Here is a 27,041-nt window from a genome sequence, read left to right on the forward strand (position 1 = left end):
GGGTTTTTTTTTTTTTTAGTTTCAACATAAGCTTTCAGTAAATGATCCATATTGCTTCTATTTACACCTTTTTTTTTTTTGGAGGGGGTGAGGAATTAAAGGCATTACAATTAAAACCCACTCTTAGAGAAAAGCCCATCATGTCTTTTGAGACAGTAAGAGATCGTTGTTACCCCTAGGGATTTCAGGGCAATTGGCTTAACTACCAAATCTGCCCAAGTTCATACAAAGGCATTCACTGAAAGACTGTAAAAATGTTCCTGCTGTGGTAATAGAGGATTTAAAATTATGAATATATTTAACTTTCATCATCTCAACACGAGTTAAAAGAACCAGAGTTGTAGATATATTGCACCCATTTCCTTTGCACACAGAAAGGCAGACACATTCCTTTCCCTCTCACTGGTTATTTTTAAAAAACGAAGTCTACCCTCCATCCATGTAAGAACTAAAATTATGCCACAAATTCGCTAATGGTGCCAGTGGGTCCACTGGAGTACATGTACTCACTTTGGGGTCGATCTTCTTGAAGGCAGGATCGTCTTCCTCGACCTCAAAGTAAATTTCCGTCGTGGTGATGGAGAGTGTCCCCTTTGCCACCACCACGGGGGCTATGAGCTGAGCCGGTGTGCTGAGGACCACGGGGCCTGCAAGACAAGCACAGGGGTCAGGCGTTCGCCGGGCCGCCGAAGCCTTCGCCGCCCCGGAGGAAGGGCACCACCTCTAACTACAGGTTTGGCTAATGGGCGTTTGTGAGAACGTTGCCTTATCTCATTTTCCACAACACATAGTTCGAGGAACCCTGCCAGAGAAAATCTAAACAGTTTTTACCCCTTATCCTATCATGGGTCCCAGAATGAATTATAATTTTGTAAAACACCAAAAGCTGCCCCTCAGCAGCGTGAACCTTCCCCCAGAAAGACTGTATGGTGGGCTAAGGTGCCAGCATTAACCACTCGGAAGGCGCAGAGGGACATTGCGCCCAGATTTTCCAATGAAAGCGCAGTCTTTCCGAAGGGCTCGGATGGTCACTGTTACCCTAGACACAGGATTATGCAGAACGGTGCCAGGGTCGAGAAAGCTGAGCTTCTCCAGGGACACCGAGGCGAAGGGGTTGGGGGGGAGGATGGGGCTAAAGAGCAAAGCCACCGTATTCGGGTCTCGCATCCTTTTAACAAGGCCAAATTAATATCAACTGTATAGAACCTTAATATTTTGTATAATAATTTGAATAGAACTCCGTAAGTAGTAAGTACTTATCGAGCCACTTCTCATTTTAGAAGAGGATGAAAACACTAACAGTGATCATCTTCTCCCTGGGGAGTTTGTTAAGGCTGAAAACGGAGAAGAAACTTTAAAAAGAATGTTCTCCTCAGAAAAACTGTCTGTGGGCAGTCGTGAGGTTTCAACTTTTCAAGGAGAAGGAGGTAGACTTAGGGGCCCAAGGGCGTCTGAAAGTGTGCGGGCCAACAAGCGGAGGTTTGGCATCGGATTCAACGGACCAGAGCTAAGCCCAAGAAGTAGAGAATTCGTGTATTAAAAAGAAGGTACACTAATGCAACCGGGTCAGAGAAGTTATCTTAGGGAATCCGGGAGTACGTACACACAGACACACATAGACACAGAGACACACACAGTCACACAGACACACACACAGTCACACAGACACACACACAGACACACATAGACACAGAGACACACACAGTCACACAGACACACACACACACACCGGAAACGGGAAGTAAGCGAGTCGTCGTTCAGAGGCCAGGTAGCTCTTCTGCTACTGTTCTACTAAGAACTCTGCCTGCTCCTTTCCGAACAAAGAGTCAAGTTCATCGATAAAATGCCCCGAACCAGCGACAGTGAAGCACCAAGCCTGGTCACCCCAACCAGCCCCGAGCTCTCCAGGAGCCACCGGGGGAGGGGAGGAATCGGCGAGGAGAGTGGGGCTGGGCGGACCCGGGCAGGGGAGGGTCGTGTGGCCGGGCCTCGGGCCGTGCTCCCGGGCCTCGGGCGGCCCGCAGCTCCCGGCGCGGCCAGTTTCGGAGGGAGGGAGCCGGCCCGTGCACTGCCTGTCTTTATTCATTCCCCGCTTTTCACCATAAGCACATAGACCAAATTAGCCCCGTATCATGGTATCTAACTGTCATGTTGTTTATGTTTTCCTTTGGTTTAACACTCAATTTGCGACTCTACTGCACAGTAAAGTGTCAATTCCTTTGCCGAATTAAAAGAAAGGACGAGAGTAATTTATTTCGTGTAAAAAGGAGTATTTGAAACAAACTGTTTCAGTGACAGCTTTCAGCCTCTGATTGTGACAGTTTGGATACTATTGACACAAACTCTATTTTCTTTCATTTTATTGTTTTCTATCCCTTAATAAGCCAGTCTAGCCTCTTGACCCTAGTCAGCTGATGTGGATCACATCCGCCCGGTTGCCAGGTTCATTTTCCCTTTTCCTCTCCATCTTCTTTCCGTTATTTCTACAGTGGGAGCCAAGCAGAATCGAGATCCACCTTGGCCCAGCAAGGCTTTTCTTTCCAAAGGGCAAGGCGATCGATCCAAAGCGCCACTTTAAAGGCTCATCAATCTTAATCTAGGTTGCTCGAGTAATTATGCCTGATTCTCTTGTACGATTACAAGTGGATTTGGGTTTCTATTCCCCAGGCCCCTCTTTTGTGTTTATTGAAAGATTCGTACAGACAGCAGTTCCCTGATTTGCTGATCCATTTGCCCCTTTAAACAGACCATCCAAACCCCTCCTTTAACTCTTCAGTACCCAGGTTACTTCTCCAAGGCCACAGAATCTCCTTTCTATGCACCTTACTAACGGGATCTAGGCAAAGAAAGACATGAGGACTGGGATTTGGGAAAAGATGCGGGAAAAGGTTGGGGTGATTTAGTTAGAAAACAATGAGTCCCACTAAATATTTGTAGTCCTTGCAAATTTTCAGCAGACTCCATAGTTGGTTGGTGATTTCTGGTTTTATGAAGAGAACTGGTCACTCAGGGAAGTTAAAAAGAAGAGCAAAAAGTTCCTTTTAGAAAGAATAATTGTATCCTCTGATTAAATTCAAAGAATAAATGTTTAATCTTTAATCTAAATTGAGAAAAATCAGTAAACCTGTTAATTTTTTAAAAGAAATTCCACATTAATGGGAAACCTACAAAAATATATTTAACCATACTTTTTGATTTTCTGATTACCATATCTAATTACTAAAGTGTATATTTTCAATAACTTCTAATGAGAACATATTTTTTTCTGCTCAATACTTTGCATTCCAGAAATAAGAAAAAGGTTCCTTCAAATTTAACTCTTGAATTAGGTCTAAGGAGTTGACATTTTCTGAGGGAAGTGGTAGTTTTGAAAGGTCTCTGAGTGAGTCCGTCTTTAAAAAAAAAACTACAAAATAAAACATTCAATTTCAATAATGTGCCATTTTTACACTTGTCCTTTGGAAATCTCCAGTTACAACTTCCTGTACCATTGCATGTTTAAAGAGCACTGAGTCTTTTGGTTACGAACCTTCAGGGAGCAAACCAGGGATTGAGGGAATATGGAGTTAATCCACTACTGCTATATAGAGAAGATTATGTTTTAATCCCCTTTAGGGGAGACTCTGGGTTTTAAGGATCTGATATTAAACTGTTTACATAAGGCACAATAATAATAACAGCAACAACTGTAGTAACTGCAGCACTTCCACTGGACACCCAGCTATCTGCATGACAAAAACTACAACAACCGCTGCTCTTTAACTGAGTATCTGGAAGTTCTGGAACCCCATCAAAACATAAATGCTCATTAAAAACAAAAGAGCACCATTTCCCAACACCAGGCAGAGGATATTCTGGCTGACTGTATGCTAGAAAGATGGGTAAGTGGTTACAACTGTAACTCTCTACTGTGGTTTGGGGGTTGAACCTAAATATATTCATTACTATCAGCACTGTTGTAATAAAAAAGTGTGAATGATGGTTATTCAGTTGGCCTTTACACAAACAGTATGTAGGTACAGTAATACAAATGGATAATGCTAAACCTCCTCCCATTGTGCTGTAAACCAAGGACTGTTACAATATCCCACCTGAGATGGTAATAGAAAACTTTGTTTCCGGCAGGAATTCAAAAGACAATGGTTTAAAAAGCATTGCCCCATACTATTTTATGGAGCTGAACAAAAGACAGTATTATCACATAGGATGTCCATTAACAAATATTTTGAGCAAAGATCACTTTAAAAATGAAAAGAATGATACCCCCTATCCTCCTATCCCCGAAATTCAATATTTAGTCCCAAAGATTCTAGAGTCAGTTGAGATGTTGAACTTCATTATAGATATAGTTTGGTAAAATCATGTGTTTTGCATCTGTTAAGGGAAGTGTTAATCAAATATACTCAAAGGTAGGATGTATAAAAAAAAATTATGAGTTTGGAAGGGTACCTTTAAAATCAGGAGAATAAATTTAGTACTGTTTCCTACCTCATAATTTTATATTCACAAGCTCAAAATTAAATCAATGAAGACAACATGAATTGAAAGTTTTAAGAACTATTAATTACTGAAGCAAAAAGGATGACATTTGAAGTGAATTACCAAACACTGTCCTCAGTCTTTTCAATTTTTATCTCAGTTACTGAATTTCAGAAAATGTAAGCGCTAAGAATGATTTTTATAAAGGAAAAAATCTTATTGATCTGGCAAATATTTTGTAAATAAGAAAGCATATTAAGGGGAAAAAGATATATTTATTGCATAGAGCATTACAAATTATTTATGACAATGATAAATGACTAAATCACATGGATTCCCTCTCCATAAATTTTTTAGTTTTTAAAACTTAGTTTGCTTTTGAAATATGCCAAAGAATATAATTTAGAGGGTACAATTTAACCCCAGCAAAGGGATGAAATTTGAAATCCTGACAGTTGCCAGATGATAAAAAGGCTGCCAGATGATAAAAAAGAATAAAGGAAAAAGAATAAAAATAAATAATATTTTAATTTACATAAATCTGTAACATTCTACTTTTTTTTTTTTAAGGTTAGTATGTCTAAAATGGGGCAGTTAGATGGCTCAGTGGATAGAGCACTGGACCTGGAGTCATGAAGACCTGATTTCAAATCCACCTCAGACACTTACTTAGCTGGGTGACCCTGGGCAAGTCACTTTGTTTGCCTTAATCCACTGGAGAAGGAAATAGCAAACCATTCCAGTATCTTTGCCAAGAAAACCCCATGGACAGTATGGTCCAACAACAAAGTCTAAAATAAACATTTTTAGGAAACTAAGAGTATAAGTAACCAAACATCATATTTTAAATTAAAGGCATTATTTCAAAACGCAATGGAGGGAATGGTAAAAGCATCCTGGTGAAGTGGATAGAAAGTAATGCCCAAGTATTACATCAGGAAAACCTAGGTTCAAACCCCCATCTCTGATATTTACTAATTCTTTGATCCTGAGCTAGTTATTTAATCTCTTTGTGCCCTAGGAACTTGCTATTCAGTTAAGAAATGGTTGCTATCTGCATTGGTGGAAGCAATTCCCATATCAGAATTCCCTAGGCAGAAGAGATCATAGTATCTGAAGTAAAAAGGCTTTAATATCAGTCAATCAATTAGTATTTATTAAGCACCTACTCTGTGCCAGGCACCGTGCCAAGTCCTGGAAATACAAAGAAAAGCAAAAACATTTAATAAACAAAAACAATTCTTACTCTCCAGGTGCTCACTCAAAATAGCTTTAAATTAAGTATTGAATCACCTAAAGAGTATGGATTTGCTTGTTTGTTTGGGGAGGGGAAGGAGAAGGGGAAGGGGAAGAAAGATGGTGAGGAAGGTGAAGCCTAAATCTTTAAAATAAATTATAGGACTCCAGGTTTAGAAGTTTATTGGACCCATCCCCTTGCTCTGATTCTCAAACATCTAAAACTACTCTCCCTGAAAAAAAAAATCTTAATAAAACAATCTAGAAAAACTTCATTTAGTTTTAAAGAATGTTGATGGTTGATTAAAAAAGTACAAAATTATCTAGGGAAAACACAGTTATGACTTAGTTCTTATGCAATCAAGAATGATAAGGAACTCATGTCTATATATTTAAATTTCAGGCCTCCAAAAAAAACTTTGTCAAAGAATACACTGATCCCAGAAATTTCCTATTCATGTATCTGAGTAACTTTTTGGGCAGGTTCTATATCTGAGTTTGGACTGACATCTGTGGTCCCTTACAGCTTTAAACCTATAATTGTATAACCTAATACACCTCCACTTTTATTAAGGAGTTACCTAGTCAACTGATTCCTAATACAGTAGTCAGAGGTAATCATATTCCACTATCCTACCTTCCAAAGCAAGTCAAGTGTTTAAAAAGGTACCTTATCTGTTCAGGACTCACTGTACCTCTCAAAGCACCTAACTTACACAGAAGGAATAGCCCTCTTGTTTTTTGAGTAATTACGATAATTTGATATTCCTTCTACCATATCACAAAACTAAAATCACATTCCCTATTCAAGATTAAAATCATACTCCTTGTTGCCTATTTATTTACCTTAGTGTTTATCTTGAAAAATAAGAACGCTAATTTTTTAAAATTTTTATTTGGTGAGGCAATTGGGGTTAAGTGACTTGCCCACAGTCACGCAGCTAGTAAGTGTAATGTATCTAAGGCCACATCTGAACTCCGGTCCTCCTGATTCTAGGGCTGGTGTTCTATCTACTGTGCCCCTGGAAAGCTAACTTTTACAATGGAACAGGCTAAAACAAAACCTGACAGGTTCCAATTCTAGTTTTTCTCTTATAATTTATTTGTAGCATAGGTAATCTAGTATGTGGAGAAAAAAAAATCTTTAGTGTATAACCTATCCTAAATTTGGGTCTGGGAAGGGATCTCTAAAAATCTCTTTGATCATATATTTAGTAAAACATAAGTGAGCTGGATCTTACTAGCACATGTACTAATAAATTCAGAATTACTCAAGCATTTGTTAACTGAGTGCCTATATGTTCCACATTCTGTGCTCAGCAAGCATATGGGATATAAAACCAAAAGTGAAACAGTCCCTGTCCTTAAGGAGTCTGCATGCAAACAGGAAGGACAACATCTAGAAAAATAAGTTACATACAAGATATGCAAAATTAATACAAGGTAATTTTGGGAAGGAGGGCACTAGAAGCTGTTAAGATCAGAAAAGGTTTCATGTAGAAGATGACCTGTCTTAAAAGACAGCAGGGTTTCCAAGAGGTATAGGAGAGGAAAGAGTTCATTCCAGTCATTTGGGACAACCAATGCAAAGACAGAGAGGAGGGAGATAGAGCAAAACATCATATGCTTGTATGGCCACAAAAGAGAGTAACACATAAGAAGACTGAAAAGGCAGGCATGCACCAGGGTGTGAAAAAAGCATTAAATAACAAAGAGGAATTTATATTTGATCTTAGAGCAGAGCTTCTGGACCTTTTTTGCAGTTTAGTGAAACCTATGGAACCCTTCTCAGAATCACATTTTTAAATTTATAAAATAAATTTATAAAATAAATAAAATGCATAGCATGCATTACAAAGGAAACTGGTTATATTGAAATACAGTTATCAAATTATATATATATTTTTAAAAATTACCAACTTGGAGTTAAGAGCCCTCTTTTTGGGAGGTAACAGGAAGGCACTTGAATTTACTGTGGTGGTTAGGAGGGTCAGATCAAATCTTTAGTAATGGCAGTAATGAATTGGAGAGGGGAAAGTTTTGAGGTAGAGAGACTAAATAGGAAGCTACTGTAATAATTTATAGAAGAAGTGATTTGGGCCTAAAGTTCAATGGTGGCCATGTGAGTAAAGAGAAGGGGCCATTTATGATCAATTTTATGGAAACAGAAAAGATAAAATTTGGCAGGTGACTGGACATGTCGGGTAAGTGAAAGTGAGTGAAGGTGAAGTAAGGACACTGAAGTTTAGAACCTGGGTGATTGGAAGGTGATGGTATACTCAAGTAATAAAAATGGCAACTCTCTTACAACACTAAAGTAATAGTTAATGAAATAGAAAACCTAAAATTCTACTATTATCTCAAGTTAAGCTACCAAAAGGTAGTATCAAATGACAAACTATTTTTAAAGCACTTAGCACAGTACCTGGCACATGGCAGGTGCTTAATAAATGCTTGTTTCCTTCCTCTACTGGTTTATTCTTATGTACTAATACGTAGAATACAGTAATAACATATGACACATGTTGTTTTATTTATACAGTATGTGTTTAAAAGACCATTTACAATACTTGATTATGGAGGAGTCTCCTTCAGAGCTGCCCTGAGAATGATGCCTATTCTAGAATGTTCAAGAGAAGATGTTTCCATAGACCAGATGACTACATCTGTGACTCAAGATGAAGTATGCTGATTAAATGAGCAGTGGGAATGGTTTACCAGGTTACAATGAGACTTGATGTTATTTAATATTGATGATCATTATTATATTACTTCTTTTTTTTTTGTATGGTGTTAATGTTTACTAAATTTTCTTGGTTACCTTGGTGATACGTAAATTTCCCTTCATTTCCACCCCCCTTAATATCCCCAGCCAGGTTGAGTGAATGAATCATCTGGAACTTAAGACCACGCTGGGTAAACTCTTCAGGGAGACAAATCTGAGATGGCCTGAGGCCTTACCCCTCACTTTGTTCTACTTACTTAGTAGGCCAAGGGGGTAACTTTGCCTTTTGCCCTTCAAAATGCTATTTGGCCATCCTCCTATTATTGCTAAACTCTTTACCCCAGTCTATACGTCTCTGGTAGGGGATGAAGCATCACTCCCTTCTTATATTCCCTCATTTCTGTAGCCTCACTTTGCCATGTACTTCTTCTTAAGACTGTTCCTAGTCATTATTGCAGCTTATGTCTGTGCCAGCAGATTACCGCCGCCTTTAATGTCTCAGCCTAGATCAAGTTCTCTCAAGGTAACTGGCAGACCTGCAGACTTCTTGGAGCTCTAGGTCCAAAGGGAAGAATTGTAATTATTAGATTAAAGTGACTATTTTGCGATTAGCCTTCTATTTTATGACTATAAGTTCTGCCTCTCAAAATTGAGATATCCTTCAAATGTTTTCTGTAAAACGGCTCATGAGATATCAGCACATGCCCTAACATGATCATTGCTTGACTGATTCATTCCTGTTCCCTTCTTGTACTGTGTAAAAATCATATAAAAGCCAAAAAGCCATGAGCCTACAGGTCCTTGGGCTGACTGGGAGCCATGGACCCAATTTGTTTATGCAACTGCAAGCTTTGCTAAATAAATAGTCTGGATGTTAAAACAAACAAACAAACAAACAAAACAACAACAACAACAAAAAGTGTGGAAAAAGAAAAAAAACTTGATTACATTATGGTAACTTATTTCTGGAAATGGTTTGAACTTTTATTAATAAGATTATGTTTGAAAAAGTTTTAAAATTAGACTAGATAGAAAAGATTACCCCCCCCAAAAGCCTGAAAAACTGACAGTTTTATGTCGTTTGACTGGATATTTATTTTCTACTGATAGAACATGAAAAAAAGTACATGTTTACATAATCTTCAAATAAGAAGATAGGCCTGAGAGGAGATGATAGATATAATACTGGCACTTTCCAGTTTTCTTGGTTGCTTAAATAACATACTGATCATAAGTTTACTATTTGGGACACACATTAAAGCCAAAATATTTTGAAAGGGGACAAAAATAATTTAATGAATTGATTGTTATTAAAATCCCTAAGCCATTTTTACTGAAAACAAAATTTAGCAATAGCAAGAAAGTTGATTTCACTAAACTTTTATTTTCTCCCTGGGCTAGGCACCAACTTGACTCCTTGTATAGTAACTATGGTTATGCAAATACTGTACAATACTTGCCCTTTCTACTATAGGGCTTAGCTGAAGTAATTCTAGGCTCTTTCCTTGGCTTGATAAGTAACTCAGAGTACCTGGAAGCGGAAACACTCAATCAAATATTTTCAGTACATAGTTTATTTGTCTTTAAAAATTTTTTTTGTTGCTACTGAACAGGTCAGATGCCAAATTATAATAATAATGATGAGAAGCTTCTTCCAAAAATGTTTTGAGTCACTTTATTCAGATATAGTCAAAGTCATTCAGACCACTAAGGGACCATTGTGGGCAGCGGCAATGAATTAATGCAAACTTCAATGACTTTTTTTTCCCTCTAATATCTAATTTAGCAGGATCATAGAATAAATGAAAAAAAAATCATTTAATCATTTACTATATGAAAGCTCTGTACTAAGTGCTGGGGAATACAAACAGAAAAAGTAATAACTAGAAATACAAATACATTTTTAAAGGATATAGATTTAGAGGTAGAAGGGACTTTAGAGGCCATCAAGTCCAAATCTTGTCCTTTATAGTTGAGGAAACTGATCCCTGGGTAGTAAAGACTTGCCCAGGATCACACAGGTCCTAATCATTAGCGATAGACCTCCAGGTCCTCTAATCCTAGAACCAGAAAGTAGTCTAACCTACTTTATCTAGTGCTTTATTTTTTACAAAGAACTTTAAATGAGTTATTTAACTGGACCTTGAAAACAATGGTGTGAGATAAAACAGGAATTGTAATCTTTATTTTACAGATTAGGAAACCAATTCAGAATAAAGGCATTAAGTGACAGAGCCAGAAATGGAAGCCAGGTCACTTGATTACGAATGAAGTGCTCTTTCTACCAATACATGGCTGTTCCTACCAACTTACTACCAAGAGACTTAGGAAGCAGGTGTAATAATAAGTATTATATTTCAATGCTGTTTAATTTTGCAATTTAATTAAATAAATTCTGTCCATATTTTGAGTGGATGATAGGATTAATATTCACACAGGTCTGATTAAAATAATTTGATTAAATAATAGTCCAGATGTAGAAGGATGTTTTTAGTGGCAACATTTAGGCACTAGAAGTTTGTTGACTGTCTATACTTTAAAAAGTGGTAGAGAATTAATAATGCAAATTAAGCTTAAAAGTGTGTCCTGTACTTTCAGCAATCTGGTTATTAAACACTGATGAACATATTAATTTAAGTGTGCTGGAAACCTAGTTGAAAGTCATATTACAATTCTGTAGTACCTCCAAATTTCCAGGGTGGTATTAAATGTGTTTCTATTGAAAGCATTTTGGAATGTAATTCAATTCACAATAAAGAAGTCTGCAAAGGAAGAAAAAAGCACCAAATGTAAGATAGGTTTATAAGACTTAAGTATTATTTTGAAAAACTTGTGAGATCAGAGATGGGTAAAGTATCAAAAGATGGATTCCATTTTAAAAAACCGATTGAATAAAGTTCTATAATGGTATCATGGGTTATGTTATTAAGTGAGATATTCTTTTAACATAATTTTCAATTCTGTACTTTGTAAGTGTGGTGAAAAAACAAAGGTGAATAGTTTTAGATGATTTTAAAGTCATGAATATTTTTGCGTTGTGTAAAACTGGATTCAGTAAGTTGTTTTTTTTTTTTTTAAACAGAACCTGAGTTGACTTTTAAGTAGTTTCCCAGGGTTTGCATAGACTTCCATTATAGAACTGAAGAGCAAGGGGCAACGAGGTTAGAGATTCAGGGCAAAACTTTTATTATTTTGTTTGGTCCTGCATGAGGCTTTAGAAACCTAAAGCTGGAAATTTAAAGACAGCATTTGGGGTAGGGATGGGTAAATGTGGCTTTTCAACTTTAGAACTTTGTGGGTTCTAAGTTTCAAACTGAACTTGAGTCCTTTGGGAACAGTATTTATGACTGGCAAAACAACTTCCTGATTAAAATAGAAAAAAAAGGGAGCTTATAAAAAGGCTCATAAGGCTTGTTGGACATCAAATAGCTTTTACAAAACAACATTTTGATGAGTTAAGTGTGAGTGAGTAAGGAACATATGGATTAAATTTCCCTTGAATACACATGGGTTTAAAAATTAAGGGGAAAGAAATAGGCAAAAATGCATTTGGGGTTTCAGTGAACCTAAAATGTTTAAAAGACACTCTGATACAGAATCTTAGGCTCTTGCAATAATAGTAAGAAATCAGTAACTGAAAATACATAAAAGAATATGGTTAAACTTCTTTATGATAGTAGGGTTGGAGAATACTAACACCTTTATAGGCATATATAAGGCTTTTAACATATAAAAGTAGATATGTTTCAGAAGATATAATCTGAACCAAAATTTAGTTGAATCTATATGATAACTAGATGTTAATTAACATTTTGGGTACTGTTTGAATCCCAACCTATTTCTCTCCTTTATTATTCAAGTTCTCTCTGAAAAATTCAGCTTTTATAAGCGTATCCTTGCATACGAACTCATATTCAAGAATCTTGAGCTATTTAGTCTTTTCCCCCTTTCCTGGAATTTTGATTGACTCTTTTCCTGAGTTCAGTTCTATACAAGAAAAGTGAAATAGAGAAGCAATGATCTAATACATTATAAAAGCATTTACCTTAGTTATACATATACATGTTAAAGTACTCTAGGGGCCTGAAGTACTTGGATATTTAGCTTAATTCTCCATTCTGTTCGGTTAGGAGAGATCTAACTACTCACCGCAACAAATACTTGGTTATTCTAATTACTAAAGGTAGCATTATTATACATAATCCAAAATGCCATGGTCTTTGAGTCTCTGGAGACATAAGCTAATCATATACAAATATAAGACACTCAAATATTCCTTGAATGAATGAATGAGTGTACTCAAAGACAAGGAGACAGAAAGGGACTGGATGAGGAAGAATCCAGAAGGTTTGATACCTACTCATTCCCTTGACGTAGTGGGTAACAATGAAACTGCAGAAGACATAAATACAATCTTTGAGTAACTAAAAAAAAATGACCAAGCTGAATTAAGTCTCTAGGACAGTACCTCCAGGCTTTTGATTAAAAGGAAGGTAATCATCATTCTGGATAACTTTACATTAACTCTATATGGTTTCTTTTAATACACACCTACTACGTTATCTGTTTCTTTTTGTCCTAAATTCAGGAAACACATTTTCTCTGAGCTCTAAGATGTTGGCCCTGTCTTTTTTTGGCCCCCAAATTTTAGGCCTATTCCTTCTGAAATCCTTTCGTGTTTTTTTCCAGGTCTTTTATAACATTTTTACCCATATACTGATGTTCATGTATACTTGCTACACTTAAAATAACACCATGAACCTGTAGTTATATAGCATCTTTGGCTTTGCAGCAGATAATGAGTATAAACTCATGATATCATTTTAGAGTAATTTTTAGACATTTGGAATATTATATAAATAACATTATTTATAGTAATTTACAGTATTATTTTAGAGTGATTTGCAGATTTTTCCTTTGCTACGTCTACTAGACAGGTAGGTTTCTATTTTCCTTTCTTCTTTCTTAATGGGTTGAATAATTTTTAAAAAAATTCACTTTTATTTTGACCTCCAAATTCTTTCCCTCTCATGTATCCCTCTCCCCTTGAGAAAGTAGGGAAAAATAAAACGCATTAGAAACATATACAGTTAAGCAAAATAAATTCCTACATCAGCCGTGAACAAAAAAATGAAAGCCTCGATCTTTATTCTTGAGTCCATTACCTCTCTATCTGGAGACGGGTAGCATGTTTCATCATGAGATGGTAAGTATATTTATTTTTTTAATGTTATTACCAATAATAGTAACATACTGTCCTTGAAAACAAGAACCCCAAGAGACAAAAGGTTGAATGATTTATTGTGGCACCTTGAGTAAATTATTGGAACAGCATGGAATGGAATAAGGTTCTTAGCTTTTAGAACATTTTTCACAGTCAAAGTTAAGTTGTGAATTGGGCAATTATACAGATAATTAAATCCATATAAACAGTTAATTTGGATAATATAGGCCAAAAGAACAATATCTTCTTTCAACAGTGGGGGTTTCTTTGCCTGAATTCACTGGATAATTGTCTCAAGTATCCAGTTTTCTTTTATGAAAATTTATTAATTAAAAAAAAAATGTTTTTTCCCCCAGAGCCTATTTAGCAAGGTGCTAAGCTTAGGTACCTTAGGGACAAAAATAAACATAAGGCATGGTGCCTGCCATCAAAGAACTTATGATCCAGTGTGGGAGATAATACAGGTATACAAATAATAAAATTAGAAGATATTAACTGTCATAACAGTGGTACAAACAAGGTTGTATACAAGTTCAGGGAAGGGATGGATCACTTTCTTTTTCAGGAATAATCAAGGTAAACTTCATGGTGGAAATAGCATTTGAGATGCGTCCTGAAGTATGGGTAAGATTTCAAAAGGAAGAGATGAGAGAAGAGAATCAGAAAATAGGACTTTAGAGTTCGAATCCGGCCTCAGACACATAACACTTAATAGCTGTGTGACTCTGGGCAAGTCACTTTACCCCAACTGCCTCACCAAAAAAAAAGGAAAAAGAAAAAAGAAAAAAGAAAAGAAAATAAGACTTCAGTGGAGACTTGAAGGAAGCCAGGAGGTGAAGATGCAGAGGGAAAGATTTCTAAGCGTGAGGGATAGCCAGTGGAAATGTCTGGAGTTGGGAGATGGGAGTGTCATAGTCAAAGAAAAGCAAAGAGGACAATGTCATTGGATTAGAAAATGAATGGGAGGACAGTAAGGTATAAGTAGACCAGAAAGGTAGGAAAGGGTTAGGTGATAGGCTTTCAAAGCCAAATAGAGGATTTATATTTGATCCTTTAGGTAAAAGGAAGACAATGGATGAGGAGGGGAAGGCTGACATGGTCAGATCTACATTTTGGGAAGATCTATTTGAAGGTTGAAGGGAGGATTTGAAGGTTGTGGGGGGAAATTTGAAGCAGAGATACTAATCAGCAGGCTATTATAATAACCTAGCTGTGAGGAGATGAGGACCTGGGGTGGTGGCAGTGTGAGAGGAGAAAAGCGATTATATACCTGAGATTTTGTGAAGGTAGAAACAGGACATGGAAACTGATTTGATATGGGTGGTGATGAGAGAGTGATGAATCAAGGATGTCACTTACATTGGGAACTAGGGTAACTGGAAGGATGGTGATACCTTGGACAGGAATGGGGAAGTTTGGAAAAAGGGATGGTTTGGGGTGAAAGATAATGAGTTCAGTTTTGAACATGTCGATTTTAAGATTTCTATAAGACATTCAGTTTGAAATGTCCCACTATACAGAGATTAAAAGACCAGGGATTAGGACCGAGATTAGGGCTGAACAAACAGATCTGAAAATCATTTGTATAGAGATGAAAATTGAATCTATGGGAGTTGCGAAGATTATTAAGTGAAATAGCATCAAGGAAGAAGAGAAGAGGGTCCAGGACAGAGACTTGGGAGATAACCATGGTAAGCAGATTAGCAACCTGAATAAAGATCTAGGAAAGGAGACTGAAAAGGAATAGTCAGGCAGGTAGGAAAACCAGGAGAAAACAGTATTATGAAAACTTGGAAGAGAGAATCAAGGGCAAAAGGGTGGTTGACAGTCAAAAATTGTAGAGAGGTAAAGAAACATGAGGAATAGGGAAAACCCATTAGACTTGGTACTGGTACTTTTGGTACTAACTAAAAGTTAGTACTTTTAGAGAGAGGGAAACTTTGGTTGAATAATGAGGTTGGAAACTAGAGAGTTGGGGGTGGGGAGAGGGAGAGGGAGAGAGAGAGGGGAAAGTAAGTGAAGGTACCTATTGCAGACATCCTCAAAGAGTTTAGGCACTAAAGGGAGGAGACACAGAATGATAAGTAGCAGGAATGGATAGGTCATATAAAAATTTTTTGAGGTTGGGGGAGACATGGGCATGTTTGTAGACATTACAAGGGAAGCAGCTGGTAAAAAGGGAGAGACTGAAGTTTCATGAGAAAGCAGGGATGATAAGAGGGGGAAATCTGCTGGAGAAGATAGGATGGAACGGGATCACTAGTGCACATAGAGGGTTAGCCTTGGCAAAGAGAAGGGACACTTCTTCATTTGCGACAGGGATGAAGGAGTAGCCAATTGAGTCATGTGAGATGAGAAGGCAGGCAGAAGAGGAAGTTCTTGGCCAATGGCCTTAATTTTTTTTTTTCAATCAAATGAGTCAAGGTCATCAGCTACAGGGTGTGGAGAAGAGGGGCCATGAGAGGTTTGAGGAAGGAAGAAAAGGTTTGGTTTAAAAGACTGTGCTTAGAGATCCCGAAGAAGGGGGAATCTATCACCTCTTGAAGTAGCTCATTGCACTTTTGGACAGCTCTAATTACTAGAATGTCTTCTTGACATCAAACCTGTATTAGACTCTTTGCAACTTCCTTCTATTGCTACTGGTTCTATCCTCTGGGGCCAAATTAAAAAAAAAAAGTCTTATCCCTCCTTTACATGATAATCTTTCAAATACTGGAAGATAACTAACCTTCCTCCTCCTCACCCCTCACCCCCAGGCTTAATATCTTCAGCCTGATTTCATATGTCTTGGATATTAACTCCCTACTTGTTATTTTTATTCTGTCATTTCCTGCGTAAAAGATCATGCTCATTTACAGGAAAAGCAGAAACAAACAAACAAACAAGAAAAAAGAATTGAGCAACTCCCATTCTCTAGTGATGCTCCTCTACTCTAAAAGCAAAGGTCCCATCCCCTTCCACCATCTTCTCTTTTCTCTCAATGTAGCTATGCCAAAAGGGCACTGCTCTGCTAGCCTCAATTCATTCTGAGCTTCAACATTCTAGACACTGTTGTTACACTATGCTGCTATCCTCTTATAATTATATTATTATATATTATATAATTTAATAATATAATATCCTCTTATAATTATCCTATTACCTTACCTTGATTCCAGATTCTGACATTTTTTAAATCTAAGGTGGTTGGTGAGTCTACTGTGAATCCTTATCATTCTTCAGATAAATTCAATTTTCCCTCTTCATTAGAATTATTTCCCTTTATATCTTCAGAATTTATGACATCTCTCTGTCTGTCATCTATCTATCTATTATACCTTCAGAAACAACATGCAGACAACTATTCACAAACAAGCTATATAAACTGGGTATAACCAACAGAAAAGGCACTGGAGTTAAGAGAGATCGAGAAAGATTCCCTGTAGAAATCTTTCTACAGAGATTTTATTTGAGACTTGAAGGAAGCCAAGAGGCAGAGGAGAGAATTCCATGCATGGGGAACAGCTAGTAAAAATGCTGAAAACTGGGAGATGGGAGTGTGTGAGGAACAGAAAAATGGCAGTATCACTGGAGTGCATGCACAGTATATGGGGGTATAAGGTGAAAGAACACTGTGAAGGTAAGAGGGGGTCAGGTTATAAAGGGCTTTGAATGCCAAAGAGCATTTTATTTTTGATCCTGGATGTGATAGAGAGGAACTGGAATTATTGAGTAGTGAGTGACATGGTCAGACCTGTACTTTAGGAAGATCAGCTGAGTGGAGGATGCAATGGAGCAGAGAATGATGTGGCAGGGAGACCAATCAGAAAGCTTTTGCAATAATAGTCCAGCCATGAGATGATGATGGGCTAGACCAAGGTCATAGGAATGTAAGAAGAAAAAGGGAGATGTTACGAAGGTAAAATCTATAGGAAATGGGACAGTTACATGGTAACAGTGAGGGGAAAAAGATGGAAAGCCCAAGTGCTACACTGGTAATCACCTAATATGAAAAGAATCCAGAGTAAGACCTCTAGTACATTGGGTAGAATTGCTACATAAGATCTAAAAAAGAATGAAGAAGAACTTGGGACAGAATGTGAAGGCATGGCTAGGTTATGAACTGCCAAGATGTAGAAAATACTTATCACACGATGAAATCATAGATTCTTTAACATTGTTGTGACTGAGCCATTTCAGTCATGTTCGACTCTTTGTGACCCCACTTCAGGGTTTTCTTGGCAAAGATACTACAGTGGTTTGCCATTTCCTTTTCCAGCCTGTTTTGCAGTTGAGAAACAGAGGGGAAAACAGGGTTATGTGACTTGCCCAGAGACACAGCTAGTAAGTGTCTGAGACAAGATTTGAGCAGATGAAGATGAGACTTCCTGGTTACAAGCACAGTGATCTATCCACTTTGCCCCTTAAGTATAATTATAATGCGATAATAGAAAAACAAATGATTATCATTATCATAATAAATTTCAATGACATCTGTACCTTAGTTACAGTTCAAGGACCTATAAAAACTGTAGTCTGAATTTTGATAAGGAGATTTCACATGAAATGCAATTCTACAACATTACTTCTCATTGTTGCCAGATGTGCCAAGACAAAAACATCTTAATGCAAATGAACTGTATGTCATGTGTGGGGCACAGAATCTTTCTATCAGTTGAAGAATATCATTCACTTCTAACTTCACACCGTTAACAAATCAATTGTAAATTTGTTATGCTTTATTTTGTGAAACAAACAAACCACACTCTCAAAACCAAACCTGAGTCAAAAGTAAAATATGACCATTTCTGTCTGAAATCATCTCTAAATTTTTTTGTTAATTAATATCCTGTGTCAAGCAAACATATTGCTAGCAAATCGAAATTTTTGGATGGTTGAGGAAATCATAAATATAATTGTGCTTCAGTGACTCACTAAAAATTTTAAAAGGCAATGAAAGGCAATGAAAATAAGTAGAATGTGGTATTGTGAATATCATAACTACTTGTTTGGCATATCTTTAGCATTCGTTTATAGTAATAGTTTGCTACAGCAGTCATTAGTAATCACATATGTGATTTGCCTCTTGAAGTAAATATCTTGGAAAGGAAGGGTGTTAAAACTAAAACAGATAATAGTAAGATACTTAAAGAGCTATTCTATAACCACGTAGAATTGATATCTTTACCATAATTTGAAAACTTTAAAAAAATTAAAGATCTGTGGGAAGTAAAACTGTTTCATTATAATTGATTTAAAAACTGATAGCATTTTTTCAACTTTATTGAGCAAAATTATTTATTTTAAGTAATTCATTTGGTCTATTTCATATATCAAATAAAAATGAATAATTTTCAAAGCATAAAGTCATATAACTATCCTTCATAACAAAAAAGTTAATATTATTAAATCATGTAAATTTCATTTAAATATTTTAAAATTATTCATCAATAGGTATGAGATAAAAACAGAGTATCTTGTAAATCAACACACTATTATGTACCTATTTTTAAAGAGGCTGACGACACTTATTAAAGCTTAATATGCAAAAAAAAAGGGGGGGGAGGACCTAGGTGGTGCAGTGGACAGTGCATCAGCCCTAGAGTCAGGAAGACCTGAGTTCAAATCCAACCCCAGACACTTACTAGCTATGTGACTCTGGCCAAGTTATCTAACCCCTATTGCCCCCCTCCCCACAAAAAAGCTTAATAGGAAGAACCAGCATTGATGATTCATCTACTTTCCTATTTATTTTTAATATACAAAGGAAAGTGTTCTTTTTAAGTTTGAATATTATATACCATTATATTTCTTACATCCTCAGCATCCTGTGATCCTAATGCTATGCATTTTAATGCATTATCTTCTAACTTGGTGACCTCAATAGTCCAATGTCTATAACAACAACAACAACAACAACAACAATAACAAAAAGGATTTGGGAAATAAGAGGAAAAGAGAAAATTTTTATTCTAGCTAACAGCAGCTTTTAAGTTGATAATAGCCATTATTAAGAATGTTGCAGTCTTTTACATATAATCTGTCATTTTGAATTATTTCATTTCAAAAAATCTTAAAGCATAAGAATTTTATAGTTTAGAAGTATATTTTATGTTAGTAATAATGATATTTAATTAAAAATAATTTTTAAAAATAGTCCTGTGAGAGAAATAAAATTATTTTCACCCAAGAGACTGAAAAGAAAAAGCTGAGATTTTATTCACAATTTCTGAGACTCAAAGAGGGGTAAATCATCATCATCAATGCCTGGTATTGCTTGGTTTTAATTTTGTACTTGGATTTCTTGAATTGTGCTGCAGATATTTACTATGAGGACTTACATTTTTAAGAAAAGGGTTATTTGACTATGGGACTGTAATATCTAATTTATTAGAGTACAAAGCTCAATGAAGGCAGGGCTAAGTCTTACCTAAACATTTTATCTTACCCCAACCCTTAACATAGCTCTATGAAATCATTGCAGGCATTTAATGTTTGTTGAATTTAGTTAATTTCCCCCCGCCCCCAAATACTGGTAAACCTGAAACACAGGATAATAATTAACTTGATATAAATTCTTTTGAGCTGTCTTTCAAAGGTTCTACTACTCCATTTCTCATTTCCCATCAGCTCCACTGCCTTTGGGCTTCTTTAGGACTCTCCATCATGCCTTCTGTCCTTCTGACTGGACCCTCTGACTGGCAGGCAGAACCATGGGCACAAGGGCCTCCAGTTAGGGAGGGGATTCAGCATAGTCTTCTCCCTATTTCCTCCCAGATATACTGCTTTTGGACTTTCCATCAAATCCCCCTTCTGGGTAACTTCTCCTTTCCACTCAATTACCCCCACTCCCAACTTCCCACTAATTTTTAGCTTCCTTTTGTGTGCTGTTTTCCCAAGTTAGATTATAAGCTTCTTGAGAGCAGGGACTGTCTTTTTGTATTTGTTATCTCCATCACTTGGCATAGTGCCTGGCACATAACAGTTGTTTAATAAGTGTTTATTGATTGACTATTGAACTCGTCTCATCAGAATCTATTTAAAATATTATACATATTAAAAAGACTTCTTGTTCAGTCCTGTCCAACTTTTCATGACACCACATGGGGTTTTCTTAGCAGAATAATGAAGTGATTTGCCACTTCCTTCTCCAATAGATTAAGGTAAACCAAAATTAAATGACTTGCCCAGGGTCATACAGCTTTTGAGTGTCTAAGCATGGATCTGAACTTAGGTCTTCCTGACTCCAGGTCCAATGTTCTACTGACTGAGCCACCTAGCTGCTTAATATCACATCTACAAAATTATTTCATAACAGATCTTATTTGCTTAGAATTTCTGACACAGGATAACCATGAACCTGACTTTTCTGGGGTTTTATGATTATCACACAGATTTGGTTTGCTTTATTTTTTTCATTTGAAAGAAAAAGGAGTTAATTATACTTACTCATTGACAAATCTCTATTAGTCACTTAATTCACAATTTGTCACCAAGGTTTGAGGTAGTAATCAGTATTTAAAGCTATTCTGAAGCTTATTGAGATTTAACGGCTCCCTAGCAGGTATAGGAGGAAGTCTTGAGGAATAGAGGAAACCTGTAACTACCCCCAGGGAATTTGTTCTAAGCTAAAAGTCTAAAGGTCTCCTTAGAGGAGTATCAGCAATGGTATTTTACCAATTTTTTTTTTCAAGTATACTTTCTGTGTCTTGGGTATTTTAAATTAACAATGCTACTTGGCATCTCTGTTCAGCTTTTTATCTTTAAGCACCTTGTAAATATTAGAATTAAATGATATTATATAACTTATATCATTCAAAATGAGGCTTGCTTAGAAAGGCTGGCTTACTTTGTGTATTAATGCACATTTAGTATTACAGATAAAGTCCTATTATAATAGCCTCAAGGGAAATGTCCAAATGATTTTATTATACTAGAATTTTACTGTATTGAACACTTCTCCAAAAATAGTTCTAAGAACTACAGACCTGTAAGTTTTTCTAACTGGCTTCCTGAGGCAGAGTGGTAAACTAAAAAGAAAGTAGAAAAAACCATGGACTTGGAGCCAAGAAATCTCAAATGGAATTTTGGCTCTGACTAAGCCTGAGGCTAATTTTTTTCGCATATATTATAGGAATAATAATACATATGCTAACTGCTTCGTAGGGTTACTGGGAAGGAGCTTTGTGAATTGCAAAGTGCCACAGAAATCAGTTATTTATTGACTAGAACAATAAAAAAATATAAAAATGTAAGATCAACGAACATATGGATCTATTTGAGAAAAGACAATATCTTTTCCATAAGAAGAGACATTTTTTTCTTAATTTACTAGAGTTCTTTGAAATGAGAGAGGAAAACAGTAGAGTGATAAATTAACAATGTGGATTAAGGAAGAAAAGTGAACATAATTTACTTTAACTTTCAAAAAGATTCTGAAAATACCAATCACCCCTTTAAAATAGTTACTATGGTATTTGGGGAAAATAGTAGAGTACTGACACTTTTCAGTATGCATAAATGTTAACACTGGAATGCTTCTGGAACTGGTGCGAATATCAGACATGTTGTGTTTGAAGTTCCAGGAGGATATCCATGTGATGGCCATGACTCAGTTAGATATGTGGGACTAGAGTTTAGGGAAGAGTTAAGGCTAAATATATAGAATTATCAGAAGTCATCTATAGAAAGATGAGCCCATGGAGCTAGATGAGATTACTAAAACAACATAGAGAAAGAAGACCCAGGACAGAATCTTTGGAGTCAACCACACTTATAAAAAAGCAAGCAGAAAATGAACCAACACTTAACCATTTTGTAAAACACAATGCTTAGTAATAAAGAAAATCTATAAGGTTTCATAGAACTTGAATAGGCAGTAAGGTGGCAGGTGGACTTTCTCCTATTAGAAAAAAGAAAAATAGCAATTTGGCTCATAAAATGGGCTCTGAATTTTTCATTATGATCCAGGAAGGGGATTCTGGAGGTACTGTGGACTTTCCATGAAGGAATTAGTGTAATTTACTTTTGTAACCAGGAAGGGCCTCCTGCCCCCCCAATAATACTAGGCATCATTAGCTAAGATATAAAGAACAAACAAAAAACCAAACAAACCCATAATCTTAGCCTACACAAAATTATAGTAAATTCAAACCTAAAATACTTGGCATACTTCTGGTTACCACTCAAGGAAGACATGCCAAGACTTAGAATAACTGAAAACAAAATATAAGTACTCTCAAACTGTCAAAAGTCATACATGTAAAGAGTATTGTATGTTTCAGCCTTTAGGATAATGACAAACATGGGATGCATGACTCCACAAGTTCAGGAATATATATATTCTCTCTCCTTTGATCTTATTACAAATTCTCTCTTGTGTCCTTTTCCATTAATAATTCCTTTCAATAACGAGCAGGCAAAAATCAGTAGGAGGTCTGAGATCAATGATGTAATGATGAATTGTGTGTTATATATCTAAAGTTTAGTTATTTTCACAAAACAGCACTTCTTATCATCATCCTTCATTCCTAAGGTAATTTAAAATAAATAATTTCTTTTAATTTTTTTTCATTAGAATACTTTTCTCTAAAGAAACAATGCCTCGTACTAAGATTTACAGCAAACTCAATTCAATTTAACAAACATTGAGTTCCTACTATGTAAGGAGCTGGAAAAAGAACAAGTTTTGATAAGATCTTCCCACCCGGCATTTTGTCTACTATCCACCACACATGCCAATATTTCTATGAGTTTTTATATCACACAAAATGCCTAGTACATACAAAACACTTAATAAATATTTACTGAATGAAGGAAAATAAATTATAAATTTCAACTCAGGTTTCATGAAACAAAAGTACTTTATGCTATAGCAGTATTCTGACCATGTCTGCCTAAAGTAAGTAAAATTTCTCCAATTCAATAAGCATTTATTCAATACCTATTATATGCAAAACACTGTGATGTATGTGTGTGTGTGGGAATACAAAGATGAAAATGAATAACATTTCTCCTCTCAGGTGGGAATAAAGAGATCAAAGAGTGGAAATGAAGATAGTAAGGGGTTAGAAGTAAAAGACTGGAGGGGGGGATGGGCAGAAACTCTTTAGGGCAGAAAACGTTAAGGGCTATGTCTCCATTCTAGGAGAATTGTCTATCATTTTATTTTTCTTCTGAGACGGGCCTATCTGCTTCTTTTTCTACCGTCATCAAACATTACTACTGATTAGGGTTTCGCAACTCTTGGGCTTACTGTAAAACAGTTTTTAACCATTTTTGTGTTAGACTCCTTTGGCAAAGATTCCTTCTCAAATTATGTTTTAAATGCATAAATATAACATATAGGATTACAATGGAAATAAATTATATTAAAATGCAATTATTGAAATATTAAGGAAAAGCGTTTCTGATAGAGTATACAATCTCTGCCTTTGAGGAAACCACAAAACCCTTTTGTGATTTTTTCAGTTTTAACTTGCCAGTAACTACAGAAAAAAAACGGGCAAAAATGTCTCCCTTAGCTTTTCATTTTGGCCTTATATTGGGAGAGAGAAAGGTATAAATAAGTAATAAAGAGTACATATATGTACCTAAAATTCAGGGAAGAGAATAGAATTATAGGTACAAGGGCTTGGGATGAAGAGTAGCATGGGAACTGGCGGTTGGAGAGGGGTATAAGGAAATGAGACCAGGAACCAGCAATGGATCTTGGGGGAACAGCAGGGCGCTCCATTCTTCAGTCTCAGGTAGCAGAAGTATTGAAAGCAGTTAGGGAGCAAGAAGAATCTCAAGAATGGCAATAAGGAGGGAATGGAATAAAAGTTCCTGTGGCCAGGAGCAACATGATGTTCAAGGCAGCAATTACAATGCAAACAGAATATATTAGATAGGGATTGGTGGACATATATGCATAATTTGCAATATGAGTTTTCTACTAAGAAGGCAGAACTTATTCTATAAGATTGTATACTTCCTCTAATACTAGGAATGTAACATACTAAGTCACTAGCCTACATTTTTCATTCCCATGGTAAGAGTTGGAAATGCAGTATGTAGCTATGGCATAGCTTTTCTGTGTACACACAAACACGTGTGTGTATGTATGAGTGTGTGTGTGTGTGTGTGTGTGTGTGTGTATATGCATGGATAGATATCTGTATATGTACACTCAGAGACATACAAAGACCCTTATCCTTAATATAAGCATGACAAATATTAAAATGTTACCTGCAAGGTTGTCAATTTCTTTTTCCTGTAGTAAACTGACTGCATCATCATCTCCTTCTAGCATGAGCTCTGTTTCTGCATTCTGGTTCACCACAGCTTGACTTCTGAATGTTTTCTTTGACTTGAGTACATCTTCTTCAGTGCCTGAGGATAATGAAATATTATAATTTAGGTCATCCAATTTCTAGTTTTTTTTAAAGTGAATAAATATTAGAAAGTTGGTTCTTAAAATAATGGCATAGTAAAGGAAGATGTTATAAATTGCTCTTCATTACTCTGCAATTTATTGCTAAAATGTCAGTTACTTCAGGTGGTAATAATTTATATCTACTTTTTAATCTATAATTAGAGGCAAGGTTTGTTTAAGTAGATAAAGTGCTGAGTTTGCAGCTAGGAAGTCCTAGGTTCAAATCCTACATCTGATACTTCTTAGCTGTCTGATATTGGGCAAGTCATTTAACATTTATGTGTCTTAGGTAAATTCTTTAGAACTTTTCTGTTAAGTGACAGACAGTCTGGTTTGCAATCTGCATGGTGGAGGAATTCTAACACTGGGATTGTATAGTAAGGAAATTACACAACCCTCATGTATATTTCAATTATTTTATTTATATATGTGTGAATATATATGCCTCTTATGCATACTAGCTGAGACATTGGGCAAGTCACTCAACTTTTTAATGCCCCAGGCAAATCTCTAAGAGTATTAATTGAAAAGCAAATGCCATCTGCATTGACAGAGGCAGTTCCTCATGGGTGTAGGTTTGGATCAAAGTATGTTACTGTTCAGTTATTTCCACTGTGTCAGACTTCATAGATGGGGGTGTACCATACAACAACGAAACCATAAGTCTGATTTACACTTTTCTATTGTCTTGTCTCTGTCTCTATCTATCATGTTTCCACTTAAGTCCTACCTATTATGGTGGTTCATCATGATACAGAGTAATTTAGTTCTTGAAGGCTATGTTAATTAAACGTGAACTTTTTGTAGGTCCCATGCCAAGCTGGAAAGGCTTCAATATAGTCCAGTTAATCTGAGAATCTGTTAACTGAAATTTGGTGAGGCTTATCATCAGAAGATTGGCTTGTTAAGATATATGTGTGTATATATATATATACAGATATATGTGTTTATATATATACACACACAGAGGAGGGGCAGCATGGTATAGGAGTTCACGTGCTGATCCTGAAGCAAGAAATATCTGGGTTCAAATCCTGCCTCAAACACTTGCTATGTCTATAATCATGAATGATTAACTCAACCTTTATAAGACTTGCTTTACTTATTTGTTAAATGGGGCTAGATATATTACCTATCTCAAAGGGTATATACGTAAAATGTTGTAAAAGTGTGTAAAATGTTTTGTAAAATGAAATGTTTCATATATTTAGGTAGCACCTTAAAAGTGTTATATTATTACTGTCCCCAATGATAACAAAGAACATTTATAAGGCATAACAGGATTGCTATCTATAATAGGGCAAGGAATAATCACATCAGCGAAATCACCAAAGTACTGAAGTGTACATTGTCAAACTGTTACCAGTCTAAGAAGCACTTAAAATTGGACAATCCTGTTAAAGTTTAAGTAAATGAAATAATATAGAATAAGGCTTGTCTTAGGAGTAACAGCTTCTTTATGAGGTATGATTTCGCAACATATATGTAGAAAAATATCTGCCTAAACTGGCTATCAAGATTTTAAATTCCAAAACTGAAATACATTCTTTTGATTTAAAGGGATTGTTTCCTTTTAAAATACAAATAGCTCTAGGAAAGTTAACGCATTAAATTTTATCCATCATTTACATATTTGTGTGAATAACTATATTATGTTCTTTCCTGAGAGCAGATTTTCATATGGATGAAGAAAATACGAAGAGACAGTGGGAGAGTATAGTAGAAAAAAACCACTGGACTTAGACTTGGGGTCAGGAACATTTCTACCATTTACGAGCTATGTGGCTCTCGGCAAGTCATTTATCTTTTGTGAGCCTTAGTTTCTTCATCTGAAAAAAGAGGATGAAAATAAATGTAGTACTTATTTTACAAATTCGCCATAAGGCTGAAATTAGATAATGTATGTAAAACAATTGGCAAAAAAATTGCCAAATAAACGTCAATTATTATTAGGAATGTACTAGAAACCTTAAGGGAGGGAC

The 27,041-nt window shown here is 36.0% G+C and overlaps 1 protein-coding gene across 5 annotated transcripts in view; it reads right to left on the bottom strand.

Annotated features, from left to right (window-relative positions):
- NBEA (neurobeachin) overlaps window positions 1-27,041 on the bottom strand; it is a 769,899-nt gene that overhangs the window by 205,502 nt on the left and 537,356 nt on the right. For all 5 annotated transcript variants that reach the window (XM_027877685.1, XM_027877686.1, XM_027877684.1 and 2 more), the window contains 2 exons: window positions 24,873-25,016; window positions 511-647 (listed from right to left, as the gene is read on the bottom strand). In XM_027877685.1, the coding sequence (XP_027733486.1) occupies window positions 511-647; window positions 24,873-25,016 (281 nt within the window). The remainder of the gene's footprint in view (window positions 1-510; window positions 648-24,872; window positions 25,017-27,041) is intronic.

Source organism: Vombatus ursinus, unplaced genomic scaffold, assembly GCF_900497805.2.
Source record: "Vombatus ursinus unplaced genomic scaffold, bare-nosed wombat genome assembly UNPS02014813.1, whole genome shotgun sequence".
Classification (NCBI taxonomy): Eukaryota; Metazoa; Chordata; class Mammalia; order Diprotodontia; family Vombatidae; genus Vombatus; species Vombatus ursinus.